This window comes from Panthera onca, chromosome A3 (genome assembly GCF_046562875.1).
Source record: "Panthera onca isolate mPanOnc1 chromosome A3, mPanOnc1 haplotype 2, whole genome shotgun sequence".
NCBI classification, from domain to species: domain Eukaryota; kingdom Metazoa; phylum Chordata; class Mammalia; order Carnivora; family Felidae; genus Panthera; species Panthera onca.
In genome coordinates this window covers 100,416,697-100,436,449 of record NC_138341.1, presented here as the reverse complement: position 1 = coordinate 100,436,449, position 19,753 = coordinate 100,416,697, and the positions used below count along the sequence as shown (strand labels likewise).

General features: G+C 32.9%; 1 protein-coding gene across 1 annotated transcript in view; it reads left to right on the top strand.

Annotated features, from left to right (window-relative positions):
* MACROD2 (mono-ADP ribosylhydrolase 2) overlaps window positions 1–19,753 on the top strand; it is a 2,034,677-nt gene that overhangs the window by 506,749 nt on the left and 1,508,175 nt on the right. The window contains exon 4 of the mRNA XM_060611757.3: window positions 13,624–13,653. Coding sequence (XP_060467740.1) covers window positions 13,624–13,653 — 30 coding nt within the window. The remainder of the gene's footprint in view (window positions 1–13,623; window positions 13,654–19,753) is intronic.

The following is a 19,753-nucleotide window of genomic DNA, read 5'->3' as shown; positions in this document are numbered from 1 at the left end:
TTTAACAAGAAAAAGCAAGTCTGTGTGATCTTGCTTGGACTGGAAGTCTGAGAGGGCAAAATTTTAGAAAATATAATAACATAAAGTACTGTCAACTTGTAAAGAAATATTTTTTCTTGAATGATCTTCAATATCATGATTCTAATGTTTAGATATTAAAGACATTAAAATATTAAGTAATTATTAAAGTATTTATAATTTGTAGATTATTTAATTTAATGTGTCTATTTTACTCAGTGTGTCTATTTAATTTAATGTGTCTATTTTATATTGTCTGAACAAGTGGTTTTTAAATAATTAAATTGTAATTTATATTTTTATAAATGATAAATCAAGGCACAGAGGTTTAGATGGCTTGCCAAAAATTATATGACTAATTACGGTGACATTAGGGTTAATATTAAGTATTGTTTTGGGTAGCCAATGAATTTATTTCATCTGGAATACTGTTTACAAATTCTTTTATTAACTGTTGCAGCTTCTATTTTATTTCTGATATTTGGATATTTCAGAATGACATTAGAAAAGCAACTATTTTTAGTAAGTATTATTTAGTTATACTATGAGATTTATTAAATAATAATAATTTTTAAAAAGCCTCTGTAATCAGTAATCATCATCTCACCAACGGTAATACCTTTGTCTGAGATTAGTATCAGTGCTTTTCAATGTATCAGAATAAAACTAATCTCTGTTATAGAATCCACAGCTGGCCTGATGGAACTGTAATAGCAAAAGTAATTGGTATTTTTTGATTCACAGGATGCAAATTATAATTTGTCTCCTGTGTACAAAAAAGTGAGGCTTTTTCATAAACAATTAAACTTAATATTGATAAAGTTATACTTTTCCATGTTTTGGAAGAGATGACTTTTATGCTTGTAGTTTATATAAACATAATAATATGTTTATTATATCCTTGAACAATTTAAAATTTCATTGCACATCAATAAAAGGCAACCATAATTTGAAATAGAATTATTAAGCTTAGGTAATTTAGGCAGGAGAAAAACCATTATGGTTTTTACTTGCTACTTCAAGTTATCAAAAATATTCTTTATTTGGTAATCCTAAATTCAAGGATGAGGAGTGCTTATGATAGAAAGTTTAGGACAAATAAAAGCATATATTTATTTTCATTTTGTATTTTTCACTATAGGCAGATAAAATCTTAAATTAGCTAGTTTACATTTACCTGGTGAAATTCAAACTTTAATGTACTATTCTTGTTTTGATAAATTTAACTTAGTTCAAGTCAAAAGCCATGTTAAGAACCATATACCCTCATTGGTAGCAGTATATACATAATTGTTCATGTTGCCTAAAATCATACTGACAATTTTCATCTTTTTAAAAGCCAATTATCAATGTTATCAGAATATTAAGTGTAATGTTTCAAAGGAGTTTTCCTTTATAGACAATTTCTGATTTTATGAGATCCAAATTGCTAATTTTTATAGTAATGTTAGTAAATGACACAGGAAAGTATAACTAAAGACTCTTAAATATTTATAATTTTAAGTTGTATGATGCATGTAAATGCTATCCAATTCTGGTCACCAGCTAGATTTAAAAACTAGTAATACTACCATTAGTGTTATTAGAATACATAGTTTTTCATGGGCATTAGATAAACATCTATTTTGAAATAATTTGGAAGAAATAAAATAATTCCTTAAGAGCTAGTCTACCATACTGTATGGATAATTGGTTAGATGTTTAGGGGTCAAACCTTGGGCTGAATACTTACTTAGCAGTCGATGACTCAAGACAAGCAATTTAGTGTCACTTTAGCCTAGGTTTCCTCATTTGTTATAAGAAAAGTAAAAATTCCCACTTGATGTAAAAGATTAGTTGAAGTATGACAGATACCGTACAGATCAACTCTTAGACATTGCCTAATAAATAATAGATGCTCAGAAAATTGTCATCATTATTTATTTGTACATGCTTTTATTTGGTTGTGATAATGGGTGTATTTTTCACCTTTATAAGCTTACTAAAATATGTGTCAGCTTGTCCACTGGCTTGGTGATTCAGAGCATGACTTTCTGATAGAAATGAATCATACAAGAGCTCGTTTTAAATTTTCATAAGTTGGCCATGTCACAAGGCCAAATTTGGTACAAATACTTAAATCAGAACTGCTTGATGATCCAAGTATTGTGTTAGGATGGAGAGCCAGGTCAGCTCTGTGAGACAGCACACTTTAGTTGTATAAAAAACAAACAAACAAACAAAAAAACTTTAATGAACTGAAAGAAGAATGTTGCTTTAAAATGATGTGTTTAGATTGGAAAAAGAAAAAAAATTGAAACATGTTCTATTGATCTTTAATTTAACATAAGTAGAATTGGCACTGTCAATTCTACACTTTCTCTAGAAAGTGTATGCTACAGTAGTTTGAAAAAGAAAAGAAATAGTTTTACTTAGCCTTGAAATCCATATTGAGCTGAAGCATTCTTACATCTCTTGTTTTGATAACTTTCCCTTCCATATCTTTCTAATAAGTTACTATCTTCTGAACTCCTGTGTCTTTAAACTTTTGAAGTGTACTTTAAATTTGCAAGAAATTTAATTAGAAAGTAGTGGAAACTTTCTCTCTCTAATCTTTTCTAGCCAAAATTTTAGTTTGCTTTGAAGTTCAAGACCTGTCATGGTTTGTATCTAGTAAACATGAAAAGAAAATGGTTAAAGAGGCTCACCATCAGTTGAGATGGCTTTATTATTTTTACATTAAAAACATATCATTTTATTTTTATATATTTGAAATCAGTCAGAAACTCAGACTGAATATCCTTTCAGGTATAAGTGAGAACTTTTCACTGATGTATTTTACATTTAAATCAGAAGCAGTTCAGTGAACTTCATGTACTTGTCAAAACATTTTGATCTGCTTATTATTGGCAGACATCAAATGTGCTTCCCAGGGTATGCTTATGAATGTTAAATTTTTGCTAATTTTGAATTATTTTAATATACAAATTTTAATAATTTTGTTAAACTCTTAAATCTGAAAAAGCATATGCTCTTTTATATGTAAATACTTTGGAAGATTTATTCTATAGGACAAATACCAGTATGTAGGAATACACAAACCCACACAGTTATACACACACAAGGATGTTTATTAGATCATTGTCTGTACTGGGAAACTGGAAGCAACCTAAGTGCCCATAGGTAATAGGAATTGTTTCACTCAAATTTTAGAAAATTATAGTACATTTATTATTTTTTTAGTTAGACCTTTGATGTATTGGTAAATGAGAAAATTATGTTGCATGCTATTTTTTTATAGTAGGATCCATTGTATTTTAAACAACAATCTCAGGAAGACTCATTTATGTGTATATATATACTTATATCAACATGGATTTGAATATGAAAAGGAATAGTAGTTAAGACTACTTGAGTTTAATAAAATTCTTGATTCATATGTTCAAATGAATACATGTTATTTTATATGTTTATGTTCATATTTTTTATATATTTACATTTTTATATTTTTAATTAATAAGGAAAACATTAGTCTGCTGTATTTATTATTCCACAAATAGAAACATAAGAATAGGTGCTACCCTCATAAGAGTTAGGGTAAGATAGTTTGGGAAGGAATGTGAGATTTAGGTGAGCCACCAATTGTGACGAGTTTGTGTAAATCATATCTATTCAGTCAAGGTCCCTACAGGAACCTTGGCACAATCACTTAAGATATTTTGGGGACAGCTTATTTATAAAGGGAATATGTACAAGGGTTAGAGCCAGGAATGATGTAGAAGAAACTCAAGGGATTGTTCAGCAACCATGGTTACCAACAGCACAGCTGTTAACCATGTTAAGCTCAAAGAGATGAGTAGAAGGAGACATATCAGAACGCAAAAGGAGAGAAAGTCATGTTACAAACTAAATGAAGTTGATTAGAGCAGTGACCTTTATTCAAGGGACATAGTCAGTTCAAGATAAGCTTATAGGAGTGAACCAGGGAAATAAAAACTTGGAATGGATTTTTTTTAAGTTCATTTATTTATTTTGAGAGAGACAGAGACATTTTTGAGACATTTATTTTGAGAGAGACTGAGCAAGTGGGGGAAGGGCAGAGAGAGGGAGAGAGAGAGAATCCCAAGCAGGCTCCATGCTGCCAGCACAGAGCCCATTGTGGGGCTTGAACCCACAAAGCCATGAGATCATGACCTGAGCCAAAATCAAGAGTTGGAATGTTCAACTGACTGAGTCACCCAGCTACCTGTGAATGGAATTTTTATTTCTTCCACCAGCTCCTGCCAGGGCTCCCCATTGACTGAACCCAACCAGAGCCAGAGGGTAAGAGAGGACCCATTGATGTTCTATATATAGATCACTTTGGGCAGAGGACAGGGTGTAGAATAGAGAATGGGTCTTAACTCAGCAATAGCACTGCTAGGAATTTACCCAAGGGATACAGGAGTGCTGATGCATAGAGGCACTTGTACCTCAATGTTTATAGCAGCACTCGCAACAATAGCCAAATTATGGAAAGAGCCTAAATTCCATCAACTGATGAATGGATAAAGAAATTGTGGTTTATATACACAATGGAATACTACGTGGCAATGAGAAAGAATGAAATATGGCCCTTTGTAGCAATGTGGATGGAACTGCAGAGTGTTAAGTGAAATAAGCCATACAGAGAAAGACAGATACCATATGTTTTCACTCATATGTGGATCCTGAGAAACTTAACAGAAGTCCATCGGGGAGAGGAAGGAAAAAAAAGTTAGGGAGGGAGTCAAACCATAAGAGACTCTTAAAATTGAGAATAAACTGAGAGTTGATGGGGGGGTGGGTGATGGACATTGAGGAGGGCACCTGTTGGGATGAGCACTGGGTGTTGTATGGAAACCAATTGACAATAAATTTCATATTAAAAATAAAAAAATAAAATAAAAAGCAATTTTATATCTAAAAAAAAAAAAGAGAGAATGGGTCTTAAGGAGTAAACAGAAGCTATCTGGTATAAATATCCAACATTATTTTTGAACCAAATAATTAAAATAACCCAGAAGGGAGAAATCTGTTATAATATGCAAAGTATTGACATCCATTTTCTTTGTGGGCTCAAAGAGTTATTCTTTAATTGGCCTAAGCCCAAAGAAAGAATTAAAAAAAAAAGAATTTGAAGATGGCATTGTTCCTCATTCTCCTCCATGCCTAATCCTAGTTTCTTTCCCAAATTCTGATGAGGGTACATACAGCACAAGACATCTCAGAGTGAGGGCAGATGCCTGGAGTTTTCTAAGATGAACATGATTCTGGCCCCCCAAGGTATAGATTTGTCTGAATGCTTTTAAATAGTGAGGGTTTTTTTCAATAATTATTAACTTCTAGCATGAGTGCCAGAGGTAGCAGGAGCTGACGTTTACTGAGCTGCAGTAAGTGCCAGGTGCCATGCAGTGGTTCACCTAGTTATCACCCTCACTCTGCTCAGCAAACCTGCACCATGACTGTTGTTTTCCCAAATTACTGCTTAAGAAAAAGACTCTAAAAGGGGTTAGATAATTAGCTGGAGTTTCAAGAACTTTCTCAAAGATGATGATAGAGTCTGGAATTGGACCTTGATCTGTTGGCTTTCCCCTGGCACAGCCTCACTTGGCTGTAAAATTGCGAGGAGTCATTACCTATTATTGTAGCTCTCTCACCTGTCCCACAAATAAGACTTTTCCTTTCTCCTCTCTCATTCTTCTGTATTCCAGTAATTTTCTTAATTATATATTTAACAAGTATTTATTGAGTACCTACTCTGTGCCAAGAATTGTGCAGAGTGCTGTTGATACCAGCAAATACTCCTCTAAGGAGTATTCTCAGGGTAGCAATCCTATGCATTTTCCTTAATCCCAAATCCTTTACCTTTGAGTTTCTTTGTCTCAATCTTCCCATTATTGACTATGAGAATTATTCTTTTGTCTTATTTAAAGTGTAATTAAAAATAAACCTTTTTTTAAAAGACTCGATACTGGGGCGCCTGGGTGGCTCAGTCGGTTAAGCGTCCGACTTCAGCTCAGGTCACGATCTCCCGGTCCGTGGGTTCGAGCCCCGCGTCGGGCTCTGGGCTGATGGCTCAGAGCCTGGAGCCTGCTTCCAATTCTGTGTCTCCCTCTCTCTCTGCCCCTCCCCTGTTCATGCTCTGTCTCTCTCTGTCCCAAAAATAAATAAACGTTAAAAAAAAATAAAAAAAATAAAAGACTCGATACTATTTCATTATTGGAGAGAAATAAATATTCCATAATATTAAAAGAAATATGAAATAAGGAAACTATTTAAAACAGTTTTCTTAAAAGAAACAGGTTTTATTGAAACAAATTCATCTTCCCAAGAAGCATGTAAATGAGGGTGCAAGTAAAGGCCTATGTTTTAATCAGGCTAAAAGTGTATCCCATTCCCTTAGATAAGCACATCTTCCATTTTTCAAACTGAGAATTGGTTTGTATTCAAAACCTTTCTTGTCAAAGACAAAACTGCTGTTCAAGTGTCTTGTATCATTATAACCACAAAACTAATACACATTTGAACTCATTTTTTCCCTATTTAGACACCCTTGTTCACTCTTTGGAAAGCCCCAGATTGGGTTACTTAAGTAATCCTATTTTTGTAACTGAGCCAATGTTATCATCATCAAAATTACAACTGATTCGTAATACAGTGTCAAGAAGGATGACTCGTATGTAAAAACATGTGCTGATTCCTATCATTTTGCACTAGTTACATTTCATTATGCAGCTGTAGGAACTGGCAATGCTTTAGTGCACCCTTTAATAATCAAATTCAGTGATCTTCAGTAGGATCACATTCAGTAGACTGCATGCATATTATGTTTTGTTACTATCTTTGGATGCAATTTTTGAGGAGAAAAAATGTACATGTATATAAATATATGTGTATATATATATATATGTATATATTTATGTGTGTGTATAAACACACACACACACACACACACACACACACACACACACACACAAGTATCTCCTGCTTTTAAAAAGTTCATATTACACCACCCAACTTAATCAAAATATCTATGTTGGTGCCTATTTCCTCTAAGTGAAAGAAATCTGAAGAGGATTTTTGCTTTTATCAAAAAAGTGAAAATAGCATTCAGCACTTTTCTGCAGCGAGCCATTAGAGAGGCATTGTGCACTCTGAGCAGTGAGAGTGGCACCACCAAGCTCCTTCCCTGAGAACTAGACTCAGCATCTCAGCATTAAGCTTACAATAGCTTTGAACCCTGTGAGCATCTGTGCTTTATCTCAGTTTATTTTGTGTATCCATGAGCAAGATGTGTTCTAAGGTATCAGAAAAGTCTAAAAGAAGTTAATTTTGGGCCTGGGAATGCTAAAAACAAATTTCTGTATAAATTAATGATAATTGTTTCTTTGCTTTGTACCCAAAAGCTTCATAGGAATGCTAATTTTTCAGATAGTGGAGGAAACCTCAGTGTATGTTTGTGTGTGTTTGTGGTGTGTGTGTGTGTGTGCGTGTGTGTGCATTTTTTTTCCAGTTTGAAATTCGCAGTATTGTATGGTAGGTTCTTTACCTAGGTCTGATCCTAGATAAGTTATCTCACATCTTTGATCCTCTTTAACTTTCCACTTTTGTGAAATGAAGGAATTGGACAAAATAAATGGTTTTCCTTCCATGTTGCAGTATTTCTTGAAGTTACTGGGTGCACTGTAACTGATAAAGCTGTAGAGCTGATAAAGCCACATTGGCTAAAGAGAGGCAGCTCTTTCTCCTCCCTCCTACTTGAATGAGGATAATTCTGTTTTGTTTTATTTGTTAATACTCCCAAGTAAACTTTCTAATTTTTATTCTGTTTTTGGCTTCATAGTGGATTGCAGCTTATACAAAACACACAGACCCTGAAATAATCAATTGTTCCTTTAAATTCTGCAGTTAAGTATGAAATGTAAAGTATTAATCATGTGTTTATGCCTGGTTTCTACATGCGAAGTAGTTAAGCCTATGCTTAATTTTCTCTCTTTGTCAGCTTCAAAGCAGGAAATTATACCATTGCCCCAACCTCTGGCATTCCGTTGATTTTGTTTAGAAGGTATAAATCTAGTAAAGCATGAGTAGAGAGCTGTTGCCAAATTGATGGCTGAATTTGTCTGTGTAGATTGTATTTCCACAGCTGTCAGTTGGGATGGTTGTTCCCTGTATAAAGCAGTTCAAGAGTCATGCAAATGCTTGGGATTTTAATCTTAGATTTTTAAGCACTTCCTACTTTGAGTTTCAAGTGTAGGGAATATAACATGTGCCATTCTACAGGGTGATATTTTGGCTTTTGTATCTTTAGGATAACATGTTGTGAATGAAATAGTGTTTTAGGTAGAGTTCCTGGGAAGTTTTTGCCAACAATCATTTTTGACATCCCATGTGCCCTATTGTAATAAGAAAGCAGAATAAATACACTAGGTGGTCAGGATTCTGTTAGAATGAAAGCTATTATAATATCCTTTATAATGATGAAAAGAAAATAGAAACCCTGCACAAATAGTTTTAATCAGTGTTTCAAGACTAATCTCCCAAGCTGTTGCTTGTTTGACAGATAGTCTTGGGTGGGGGGTAGAAATGGAGTGGAAAACAAATAATTACTGTAGAGATAATAGGAAATTACTTGGAAAGTAGAATAAAAACTTGTTCCAAACACTTACCAGGCCAGTTTGGTTCACAGTCAACGTAAATTACTCTCTGGATTATTTCACAGACTGGATTACAGTAGTCCCTTCTCATCTGTGTTTCACTTTCTGTGGTTTCAGTTACCCATGTTCACCCACCATCTGGAAGCAGATAATCCTCCTTCTGATCTATCATCAGAGGGTCTATAGTATCTTAAAATTATGCCACGATGCCTGCAGCATTCACTTCACTTCATCTCATCATGTAAGCATTTTATCATCTCACGTCATCACAAAAAGAAATAGGGCAAGTACAGCACTAGAGAGTCAAAGAGACCACATTCACTTAACATTTATTATAGTACATTATTATAATTGTTTTATTAGTTATTCTTAATCTCTTACTGTGTCCAATTTATAAATTAAACTTTATGATAGATGCACGTTGGAAAAGGAAAAAAAATATAGTATACACAGGTTTCAGTACTATTTGTGATTTTAGGCATCCCCTGGAAGTCTTGGACGGTGTCCCCTGTGGATAAACAGTAGCTACTGCATTTCAGACTCACAAACTGCAGGAGCTGTTAAGTATGCTAAAGTACAAGGCTAGCACATGTTAGGTTAGCAGTTGTTTTTTTTTTAAATGTTACTGAATAACATTTTATTACATCTGAAACTTTCAAATCTAAGAGAACTATCAAAACTAAGAGAAGTTGTCTGATGCAGAGATCCCCAATATATGGCATGTCCTCTGACATTTCGATTCTCCCTATCCTACTCTGTCACAAATATTATTAAACAATCATAGTTCTCTTTCCCACTGAGCTTAGATATAACCTTAAAATCTTTCTCAAATCAAGAGGTACAGACAGTCTTTTTTAATTAGGGAATTAGAATTGTTTGACATTTGTTTGCCATCTCTGATTGATTCTAAATTTCCTGATGGAAGAAGATAAATAAGGTAGTTGACTATGACACCCAAACCACTGATATATTTAGAAATTGTGGCAAATTAAAACAGGTTACCCGGATCTCAGTTCAGTATTCTTTCTTTAATACTATAAAGAGTAAAGAAGGTTTTTGAGATATTAGGAGAAAAAGTCAGTTAGGATGTTTGATACATTATAGCTTTTCTTACATTTCTAATAATGTTATGGCACACATTCCATTTAGGAGCTTCAGGTAATAGAAGATTACTTATATAGTAATTTTATTTTTCATGTTTTGATCCACAATTTAATTATCATTATATTTGTGAAAAGACACAAATGCATGCATATATAGACATATATGTACACAGAGGGTCTTTCAAGATCATTTTTTTTTTAGAAAGAAAGCAATATAATATTCCATTTATGTTCTGAGCAACACATGAAATGAGGATACTGTTGGTAAGAGCTATGACCATTTTTCATTTAGGCTAATTATCCCAAGAAAAGGATTCCTACATTGTCTTCTTTTTTTCCTTTGGTTTTGATAATTTAAAAATGAATATACTTATAGAAATGTATAATTTTTATTAAAATTTTTCATTAAAGTTTTTCACCAAAAAATTGAGTTCAAATAGAAGAAAATAATTTCTCAAAAATTCTAAAAAATTAATCATTTGGTTAGGATATTATAAATAAATTCTCCATACTTGCCACCTTGAAATTAGATTTATGTAACCCTTTATCCCATTTTATGTTCAGCGTTGTTGTTGTTGTTGTTGTTGTTGTTGTTGTTGTTTTTCACTTTATAAACAGTGAAACTGTTCACCTCATTGAGTTGTTATTTTGGGGGTGTGAAGAAGTGCAATACAGAGATTCATTAACATGTAATGGCTCATTTTAGTTTCTCATTCAATCGATTTTTGAGGCAATTACTGGAGCTTGATTTTTTCCTCTACCTTTCTGGTAATAGAAAGGGTATTTTATTTAGGAAAATGTGAATAAAAATAGTGTTGATTAGTAAGCATACTCAGAGAAGATATTTTAAAATCTTATTTTAGAAGCAGTGGTATGCTCATAAACTTGAAGTTTTCTTTGTTTCTTTTCTGCTTTTCCTTCTCTCTGAAACTTTGGGAATAACAAGAGGCATGTCCAGAATTCCCTCTAGCAAAGGACTTGATAGAGACAGAAATATAGAAACATGTTTTTTACATGCTTAGTCATTAAATATTTCCAAAGAAATTTGAAGAGATTCGTTAATGGTCTTTGATTTTACCGGAAGAAAAAGGACCAAAGTTTGCTCTTTCCACACACTTCAATAAATAAATACCACTTATATCAAAAAGAAATTGTACTGAACTTGCCAATTATCTTATTTTTAGAAAACATGTATTGAGTGCTTCTTAGATGCAGGCCAAACTATTAAACTCAGACCTTGTCTTTAAGGGTTTCATATGTAATTGGGATGTACCTCAATTTATTAATAAGTAGAAATTAAATGACTATTAATTTTAGACACACAAAAGTCATTTTTACTTTTGTAAAATGGAAGAAATATTAATCTACCTGGCCAATAAACGTTGAGCATCAGTTATATATAAGGTGTTTTGTGAAGGTAAAGTAACGTTTGAAATGATGATAAAGGTTTACTTTTATTTGCCTTCATTTATGCCACATTTACTGAAGAAAATTGCCTTGATATTTTTGCTAAGGTACATTTTATTAAAAAATTAAGAATAGAAATGATTAAATAGGCTTAAATTTCATGAATTCTCTAGAAAAATCATTACCATAATTATAGTTATTAGAAATTAGAAATTATTAGAAATTACAAATATATTGTTTTGAATATATATGTGTGTGTGTGTATATATATATATATATATATATATATATATATATATATGTTTGTGAATATGTTTTAGAATCCTAGATTAAGATTCTATTACATGAAGGGTAATGCACATGAAATTATCTTAAAAGTGATGGGACACTATATAGAATGCCATAGTTTTGCAAATTAGTTCTATGTTGATATTAAAATGTGACCAGATATGCTTATCTAGACATGAACACACATCTGACATAAATTGACTTGATGGTTCTCTTGGGACTGGGATTCCAGTTCTTACACCTATGCTACTCATCCACCCATGTCTATTGGATAAGTGCCTACTTAAATAGATGGACCTTGGTCTATGTTCTCAAAACACGCAACCTCTACCTTTATTCAGCAAAGCATTGGGTGAGAGTAGACTGTGTTGTGTTATTGCGCTCCTGGGCATGATAATTTGAATGAAAAGCTACTGTCCATTATTGTTGTTTGTTCTTGAAAATACCCTTTTCCTTCTGAATGAATATGTGAACGTTGGAGAAAAACAGAATTCCAGGGAACTGAAAAACCTATAGATAGGGAAGTAGTACCCAATGAAATATAAAAATAAACAATCAGCAGCCATGTGGTTTTATAAATGCGTGTAGCTAAGATTTTAGAAGATATTTGAATTAGGTAAGAGATATGGGTTGATCATGAAAATTCTGCCATTAGATAGGGGTATGGGAACCAAAATAGAATTCACATCTTTCCTCATGCCCCTGCAGCAAGCTACCCCTTCAACAGCTACAAAGTTTGATGCTGGACATTAAGTCCTCAATACCATCTACATACATACTTTACACTCTCACTGTGAAGTCAGATGGATTTGGGGTCCTGAGTTGACAAAATGGCAGATTTTATGACATCAAAAGTGTTTTGTTTTTTAACACGGTTGATTAATGACATTGCTATTTAGTTCATGATTGTGAAAAAAGTATCAAGAGGAAGGCAAGAGCAGCAGTTAGATGGCTCTGTCCTTGGAAGATCATATGGAATAAGATTTGATGCTCTAATATATTGACATATTAAGAAGAACTTCAAAGGCATGTGGTCTTATTGGATTTTCATGATATTCTCTTTAGTGTTGTAAAAATTAGCAAGCCATCACATATTTAACCTCATGGAACTATGAATATAGGCATTTGTTCATGAAATGATCCATTACCTATTGATGGAATCAGTAACACTTGGATATTTGCTTCTCTTAATTATGACAATGCGTGGTGTGGACAGCACACTAAAGTTCAAGTTAAAGACTCCCACTCCTCTTTCCTAAATGATTTGTTTAATCTTTTGGTAGCTCAAGTTTCTATACAAAGAGACCTTGGACACCACATACTTTTTTTTTTTTAATACTGCTGTAGGATTTCTTCTTTTATAATGGCATGAAAATACCTATGATACAAAGAAACGCTATGGAGTAAAGCTCAGTGCAGTGTATATTGACTTTTGTTTTCAGGCTGTTATAATGACTAGATAAACATAGGCATAAAGCTGTTTAATACTTCAGCAGAAACCCAGAATGGGACTTTATGAAATTTTGACCTCTTAAAAGAAATTCAAATGGAATTATCTTATACTTAGCTTATTACTTGGCTTCTATAAATATGTGTGCTAGAATAATGGATAACTGGGTAAGAAATGACACATTGTTTTGCAACAATGCTTAAAATTTTGTTTCCTCAAATAAATAGTTAATGCTAAAAGTAATCTGTTACTAAGAGTTCTTACTGCACAGTGTCTTAAGATACTTTATTTGATGATGGTTTATTAAAATTATCATTATTCTTTTATGTTACATGGTCCTTTGAAATCACTGAATTGCCTAAATAACATACTCTCTCTCTACTTGATAAAATAGAGAACATAGAAGGTTATTTTAGATATTGAACAGAAAATAAAAGAATCACAACATGTGCTTCATTTTATTAGAAGGGAGTACATATAAATACAGTCTTTTGAAGAGAAAATAGAGTTATTAAGTTATTTTAATTTTCATGCCATCATAAAACAGTAATAGAAGCTATCTTTATATGAAAGCACATAGTGTGAGTGTATGTGTGTATTTATAAGAGACGTGATCACCAGCAGCTTTTACTTAACCTATCTGGCGTATTATAGTTTTTATATATTACTTAATGTTTTCTGTTTGTTTTGTTTTAAACAGCAAATGCCAGTCTTCTTGGAGGAGGAGGTGGTAAGTCCTGAACATCACTTAATTTAAAATATTTTTTATTACACCTGCCACAAGATGTTAAGTAAGTTCTGTGATATTTTAAAGAAAATTAATTAAGCTATAATTATTAACCACAAAATGATAATCTTCTAGAAAATAACATAATAGAAATACATACATTGGTTTGTCTAACTCTTATTTTAAAAAAACTTCAGAGTATATGTAATACTGTTTTTATTCTCAATAAAACTTTGTATTTCTACGTTTGGCATAAGCCGTAACAGCTCTAAGCTATTAAGATGAACACATATAATAGATGGTGGAATCACTTTTAATGTAAATCCTAAAACAGTTCATTGGGAGACTTGTGGTTTTAGTTTTTTCATTTTTATTTTTTCTTCCTCATAATGGCTTAAAAAAACAATGACTTTGTAGCCTGAGAAATTAACATATCAGCCATTTACTTGAGAAATAAAAAAAGATTTTAGTATTGGCACTTTGCTTTTTCATTTAGCTTGCTTAGAGGAAAATGAATGAGATAAAATTGAGATGAAGAGAGAGTCCTGTACTGGGAATTTTTTTTATACTAAAATCTTGGAGATGTTTATTATTTTTATTTCTAGGTTGAAAGATGAAAGCTTCCTAGCCTTCCTATATAGAATATAGTAGGGGGGAAAAGTATGCAATAGAATAGGGTCCTTTTCATTTAAGACCCAGCTGGACATAAATAGGTTTGTTTTGTCTCTCCATTCTCCTTCTTCCACTAGTTCCCTCTTTTCATGTACATGGTTGGAGTAGATGGGATTGCGCAGAACGTTAGGCTTTCAAAAATTCCCTGGCCATCGACAGGAAGTTTCTGGGTGAATTTTATTTGGAAACTAAAATTTTAATCATTGTTCCTACATAGGAATCAACAGATTTTTAAAAAACAGAATCCTGGAAATAGAAATAATAGAAAAACAGTTTAATCTAGATAGTGCTCTTCATATTTTCACATGCCAATGCACACATTCTGCAGCAGAGTATTTCTCGTCTTCTTCCCTAAATTACGTTAGAAGATATCAGTCGACAGGATTTCTCATTATACATTTTTTTGGTCTTTTTGGGGAATTGGAAGGGAAAATCTTCCTTGGGAGTTGGATTCCCAGTAAATTGTTATCTCCAGGTCTCTTATGTCAAGAAAACATTATTAAAATAAATTCTCCATAGTGCTGATTTTCTTACAAAACATATTAATATTTTAACAAATTTGGTGAATACTGTTAAATAGGCTAAATATGTCTCATGCACAGGTAGTCTAGATGTAGACTATACTGGTCATATAGTAATTCCATCCTGTCATCAAGCACTCAAGCTCTTACTTTTCTACTCTTCCTTCCTAGTGCATGGAACTCAGAGTCCATGGTAGTAATTGGAGCTCTAGCCATTGTAAATATGTGTCAGGAGCAGTAAGAAAGGCAACAATTTTTTAAAGAAGTGGCCCCTAAAAGATGAGTCAGTTTTCTTTAAGCAGCTTTCTCTGAAATCTCACATTATCCTTGAACATACCAAACGTTCGTTCATAGATACATACAATTTCATTCCAGGAAGCAATGTACTCATGAAAAAAAAAAGTGTTGCATTTCCTTTTGTTTTCTTTCTTTTTTTTTTTTATTTTGGTAAGGTCATATTTAACTAATACTTATTTCTTATCCATGATACCTTTCTATTTAAAATACAATGATCTTAGCTGTTTACAAAGGGAATAAAAACAATAATATGTTCAGTAGAGGAAGATCTTGCATACACAGGTTGACACATGACAAATTTATGTCTTTTGTTTCAACCAAACTTAGATAATCACTAACAGCATTTTAAGGAAAAAAAAAAAAAAAGCATTTCTCTAATGGACATGTGGGAGAAGGAGGAAGAACTTGGTAATTCTGGCATATAGCAGATGGGTGTTAGGTCATCTCTGTTAAAGGAAGGATTGACAAGTGAAGTGACATATTTGAGAAACTTTTAGTTAGAAGCAAGAGCCAGGTCCGGAGAAGATTCTGCAGATTATTTTGACCTCACTACCAGAGAGTGACTCCCTCCCTCCTTCCCTTCCTTCCCTCCTTCCTCTCTCCCTCCCTCCCTCCTTTTTTTTTTATTGAAGAACAATCGACATAAAATTTTGTATTAGTTTCAGGTGTAAACATGATTCAATATTTACATACATTACGAAGTGGTAACCATAATAAATCTAGTTATCATTTGTCACCATACAAAGTAGTTACAATATTATTGACTATATTTCCTATGCTATACATTACATCCCTGTGTGTTATTTATGTTGTAATTGGAAATTGTACTTCTTAAGTCCTTTTACCTATTTCATCTATCTCCTTACCCTCCTGCCCTCTGGCAACCATCAGTTTGTTTTCTGTATCTGTGAGTCGTTTTCTATTTTGTTTTGTTTGCTTCTTTGTTTTGTTTCTTAGATCCCACATATAAATGAAATCATATGGTGTTGGTTTTTATTTGTCTGACTTATTTCACTTAGCATATTACCTTGCAGTATCCATCCATGTTGTTGCATTCTTTCTTATGGATGGTACTATTCTAGTGTGTGTGTGTGTGTGTGTGTGTGTGTGTGTGTGTGTAAGATATTTATATATGCACACACATGTGATATATGTATATGGGATAATGGGATACATACGTATCATATACATATCTCATATTTTTATCCATTTTCATCCTTGGGTTGCTTTCATATCTTGGCTATGGTAAATAAAGCTGCTATGAACATAGGGTGCTTGTTTTTTGGAATTAGTATTTTTATTTTCTTCTGATAAATACCTAAAAATGGAATTGCTGGAATTAGTGTTCTGTTCTCTAAAAAGGAATGGGAGAGTGGAAGTTTTGATAAGGAATGAGTAGTCCCTGCCATAACGGGAAGTCAGGTTATCGTTAATTAAACCTTGTCAAAGTGTTTTGTTTCAATATATGTAAATGCAGTCGGTTTGCCAAGTCACTCTGGTGATTTGGCCTGTGTTTTGTTATGGTTCTTCTAAACTGTGTAAGAAGTTATATTATGAATTTTTAGCATGTCAAGAAATTCAGGAACATGCAATCTCAGTTTTCTGTTAACCTGAGGTGTATCCTTCACTGTCTTCCTCTAGATGGTTGATTTTGCTAAATGCAGTTTTTGCCTTAATTCCTAATTTCTGAATTCTAAAATTGATGACTTGGCACCATCATAAAGATAAATTACAAGTGTTTAAGATGGCTGTAATTTCTTTCATTAAGGTAGGTCATTGATCAGTTTAAATTTATTTATGTACTTCTAGAGATGTCAAGATAACTCTAAAGTGCATGTCTGATTTTTGGAAAGCTGCATTTAAAAATTAAATCTAAGGCATATTTTTAGCCTTCTCTGAACTGAATTTTGGTCTTCTGATTCTATGACAAACGTTTTAAATCCTGTCAGTGATATTTGTAAAGTAACACGTAATAATCATCCAATAAGGAACAATTGAATTGATAAAATTCTCTTGGATTTAATCAAGGATTCCTTTTATTGATTTGAATTAACATCTCTTCAAAAGCCTTGAAAGGGAATAATTCTTTGATTGACCAAACAGTTTGATCAAGAAAATTTGATGCTATGTAAATAATAATGGCATTTTTGATAATAAAAATGGTTCAAAAACGGTACCATTTCTTCAGGTCTTCAGGGAGGCTTCCTCCAAATTGTACGTAAATAGTACTTGAAATTTCGACAAAATCAGTGCATATAAAATTGTACTATCTTTAAAATCTTAGCGTTTTGTTGTTCTTTTCTAAGAACCAAGAAAAGAGGTTTCCTTAAAGGAGATTTAAAAAAAAAAAAGGTCACAATAATCCTTCAGTTTTGATTTGAAAGTGAGAGAATCACTTTACATTGGTGTGAATTTTTATCTTTGGACTAGAGGTGACTCCTTCTAGGAACTTAGTGTCATTGACTCCAGTTTATTATAATGAACACATGTGATGAGGTCGCAGCTACCTAATCATTTCAGTTGAAATGCTTGGTAAAATGGGTCATCTCTTCTCTATGTTTCTAGGATATGCTAAAGGTAGAGACATATAGTAATTTCTCACATAAGTGTGTGGCTGGTCTGTGGTAACTGGATTCTACCTTTCAGGAAGACTTTATATATAGTGAATGGTATAATGTTAAAAAAACTTTAGAATTTCTATTAAATTTTTTTACAAGTTTTCTATCATTGCTACCTATACTACTCTGTATAGCTGTGTAGTACATTGATATATAAAACAAGTAAATTTTAGTTTCTCACTTAGTCATTTTATTAGTAAGGATAGGCTATATTATGTGTGATAGCCAATAAACCTAAAAATCATAGAGGCTTAATAAAATGAGTTTTATTTCTTGCTCACATCATAGGCTGAGTAGGATTGTTGGCTCGCCTACTCATGCTCTCCTATACATAGGAGATGTATAGGAAATACAGAGACTTGGGCTGCTGTCTTATCTTGTAGCTCCGCTATGTAATGTGTGGCTACTGAGAAGTCACAGGACAGGAGACGAGAGCTGGAGGATCCTGTGAGATATGTTTACAGATCAGTTTGGGAATGGCTTATATCACTTATGTTTACATTTCATTGGTCAGAATTCAGGCAGATGATCCCCAATTTAATATAAGGAAGGCTGAGAAGAATGGAATCTTCCAGAGCTCCCAGGAAAAGGAAATGGTATGGTAAAATATATAGCAACTATCTTTGCCACATAGTTCAAATGAGATCAGTGTTATTTTATTATTATTATTATTATTATTATTATTATTATTATCATTAGTAATTAAATTAATGGCATAGGAAATGCGACTTAGGGAGATTTCTTCAATGTCATACAGCTTATAAAGGACAAAGGTTGAATGAGAATACAGGGTTCTTGTCTGCCACTCTAGAGCTCTTTGCCTTTGCTCTGTGATTTTTAATATATATTTTCTCTTTAGATTTGCCATTTCTTTGCACAGGTAGGTACCTCTGTTTACACCAGGAAAAATGAATGAGAAGACAGGAAAACATGCATCTGAGATATGGATGATGATTTCCTTGGCTTATTTTCACAAGTCTCAAGCTCAATTGATAATTTAAAAGTACATAGAATGGCACTGTCTTAGAGTATTTGGATTGCTGCCCAGATTTATATACTTTTTTGGTGTGTATTTGAGGTTCAGCCTTAGAATACATTGCATTTTAAATACCTGTTCACTCATCTGTAATAAGAATGTTTTACATGTACAAAGTCCTGTGATGTAATTTTGGAATACATAATTTATAAAGAATTATGTATAATTAATTTATATAGAATTAAAAAGAAAAATCAGAATTAAAGAGCTAAGTTCTCAATTCCTTTCACATCGTTACATAATAGGCCAGAACAAAATTTAGAATCTCTTACTTTAGATAATGTCTTTTCCCTCTTATTGTCACAATAATTAACATAAGACCAGTACCTGCTGCTAGAAACCAAATAGGATATTATTCATTGGATTTGCTTCCTTTTCCAGTCTGTCAAACTCCTGAGTGCTGAAGCCTGAGGCATAATGTTAGAGTTGTAAAGTGACATTTCCTCACAGAATGGCAATTTAAGGTTGACTTTTTATATACATACCTTAGTAGGACTGCTATTTCAATTACACACACACACACACACACACACATACACAGACATCATATTTGTATCAATACTGTAATTTTCTACATTATCCTTGAGGTGATTCTATGGCAGGTTAATCTTAAGAACTCTAAACAACTACTACTAAATAAACACTCAGGCCCAGACAGAATGTATGAGATAGCCATGTTTCCAGAATGAGAACATAGCATATATTATCACCTTTACCATTTTCAAAGGCTTCTTGCTCTCTCTGTGTCCCTTAAAGTGGGCCCAAAGATGAACAAGGTTCAGTGGCCTGGGGTTAGCAACTCATCCTCTGAAGTCTCTTATTTCTTGTTTGGACAGTTCTGCTTGCAGAACTGCAAGAGAGAATTCCTAATGCTTTTTATTATTAACATCCATTCAATGTTAATGAAGTTTATGTGAGGTGTCAAAATGTCTGCTTCAAAAACAGTGGAGTCATGAAAC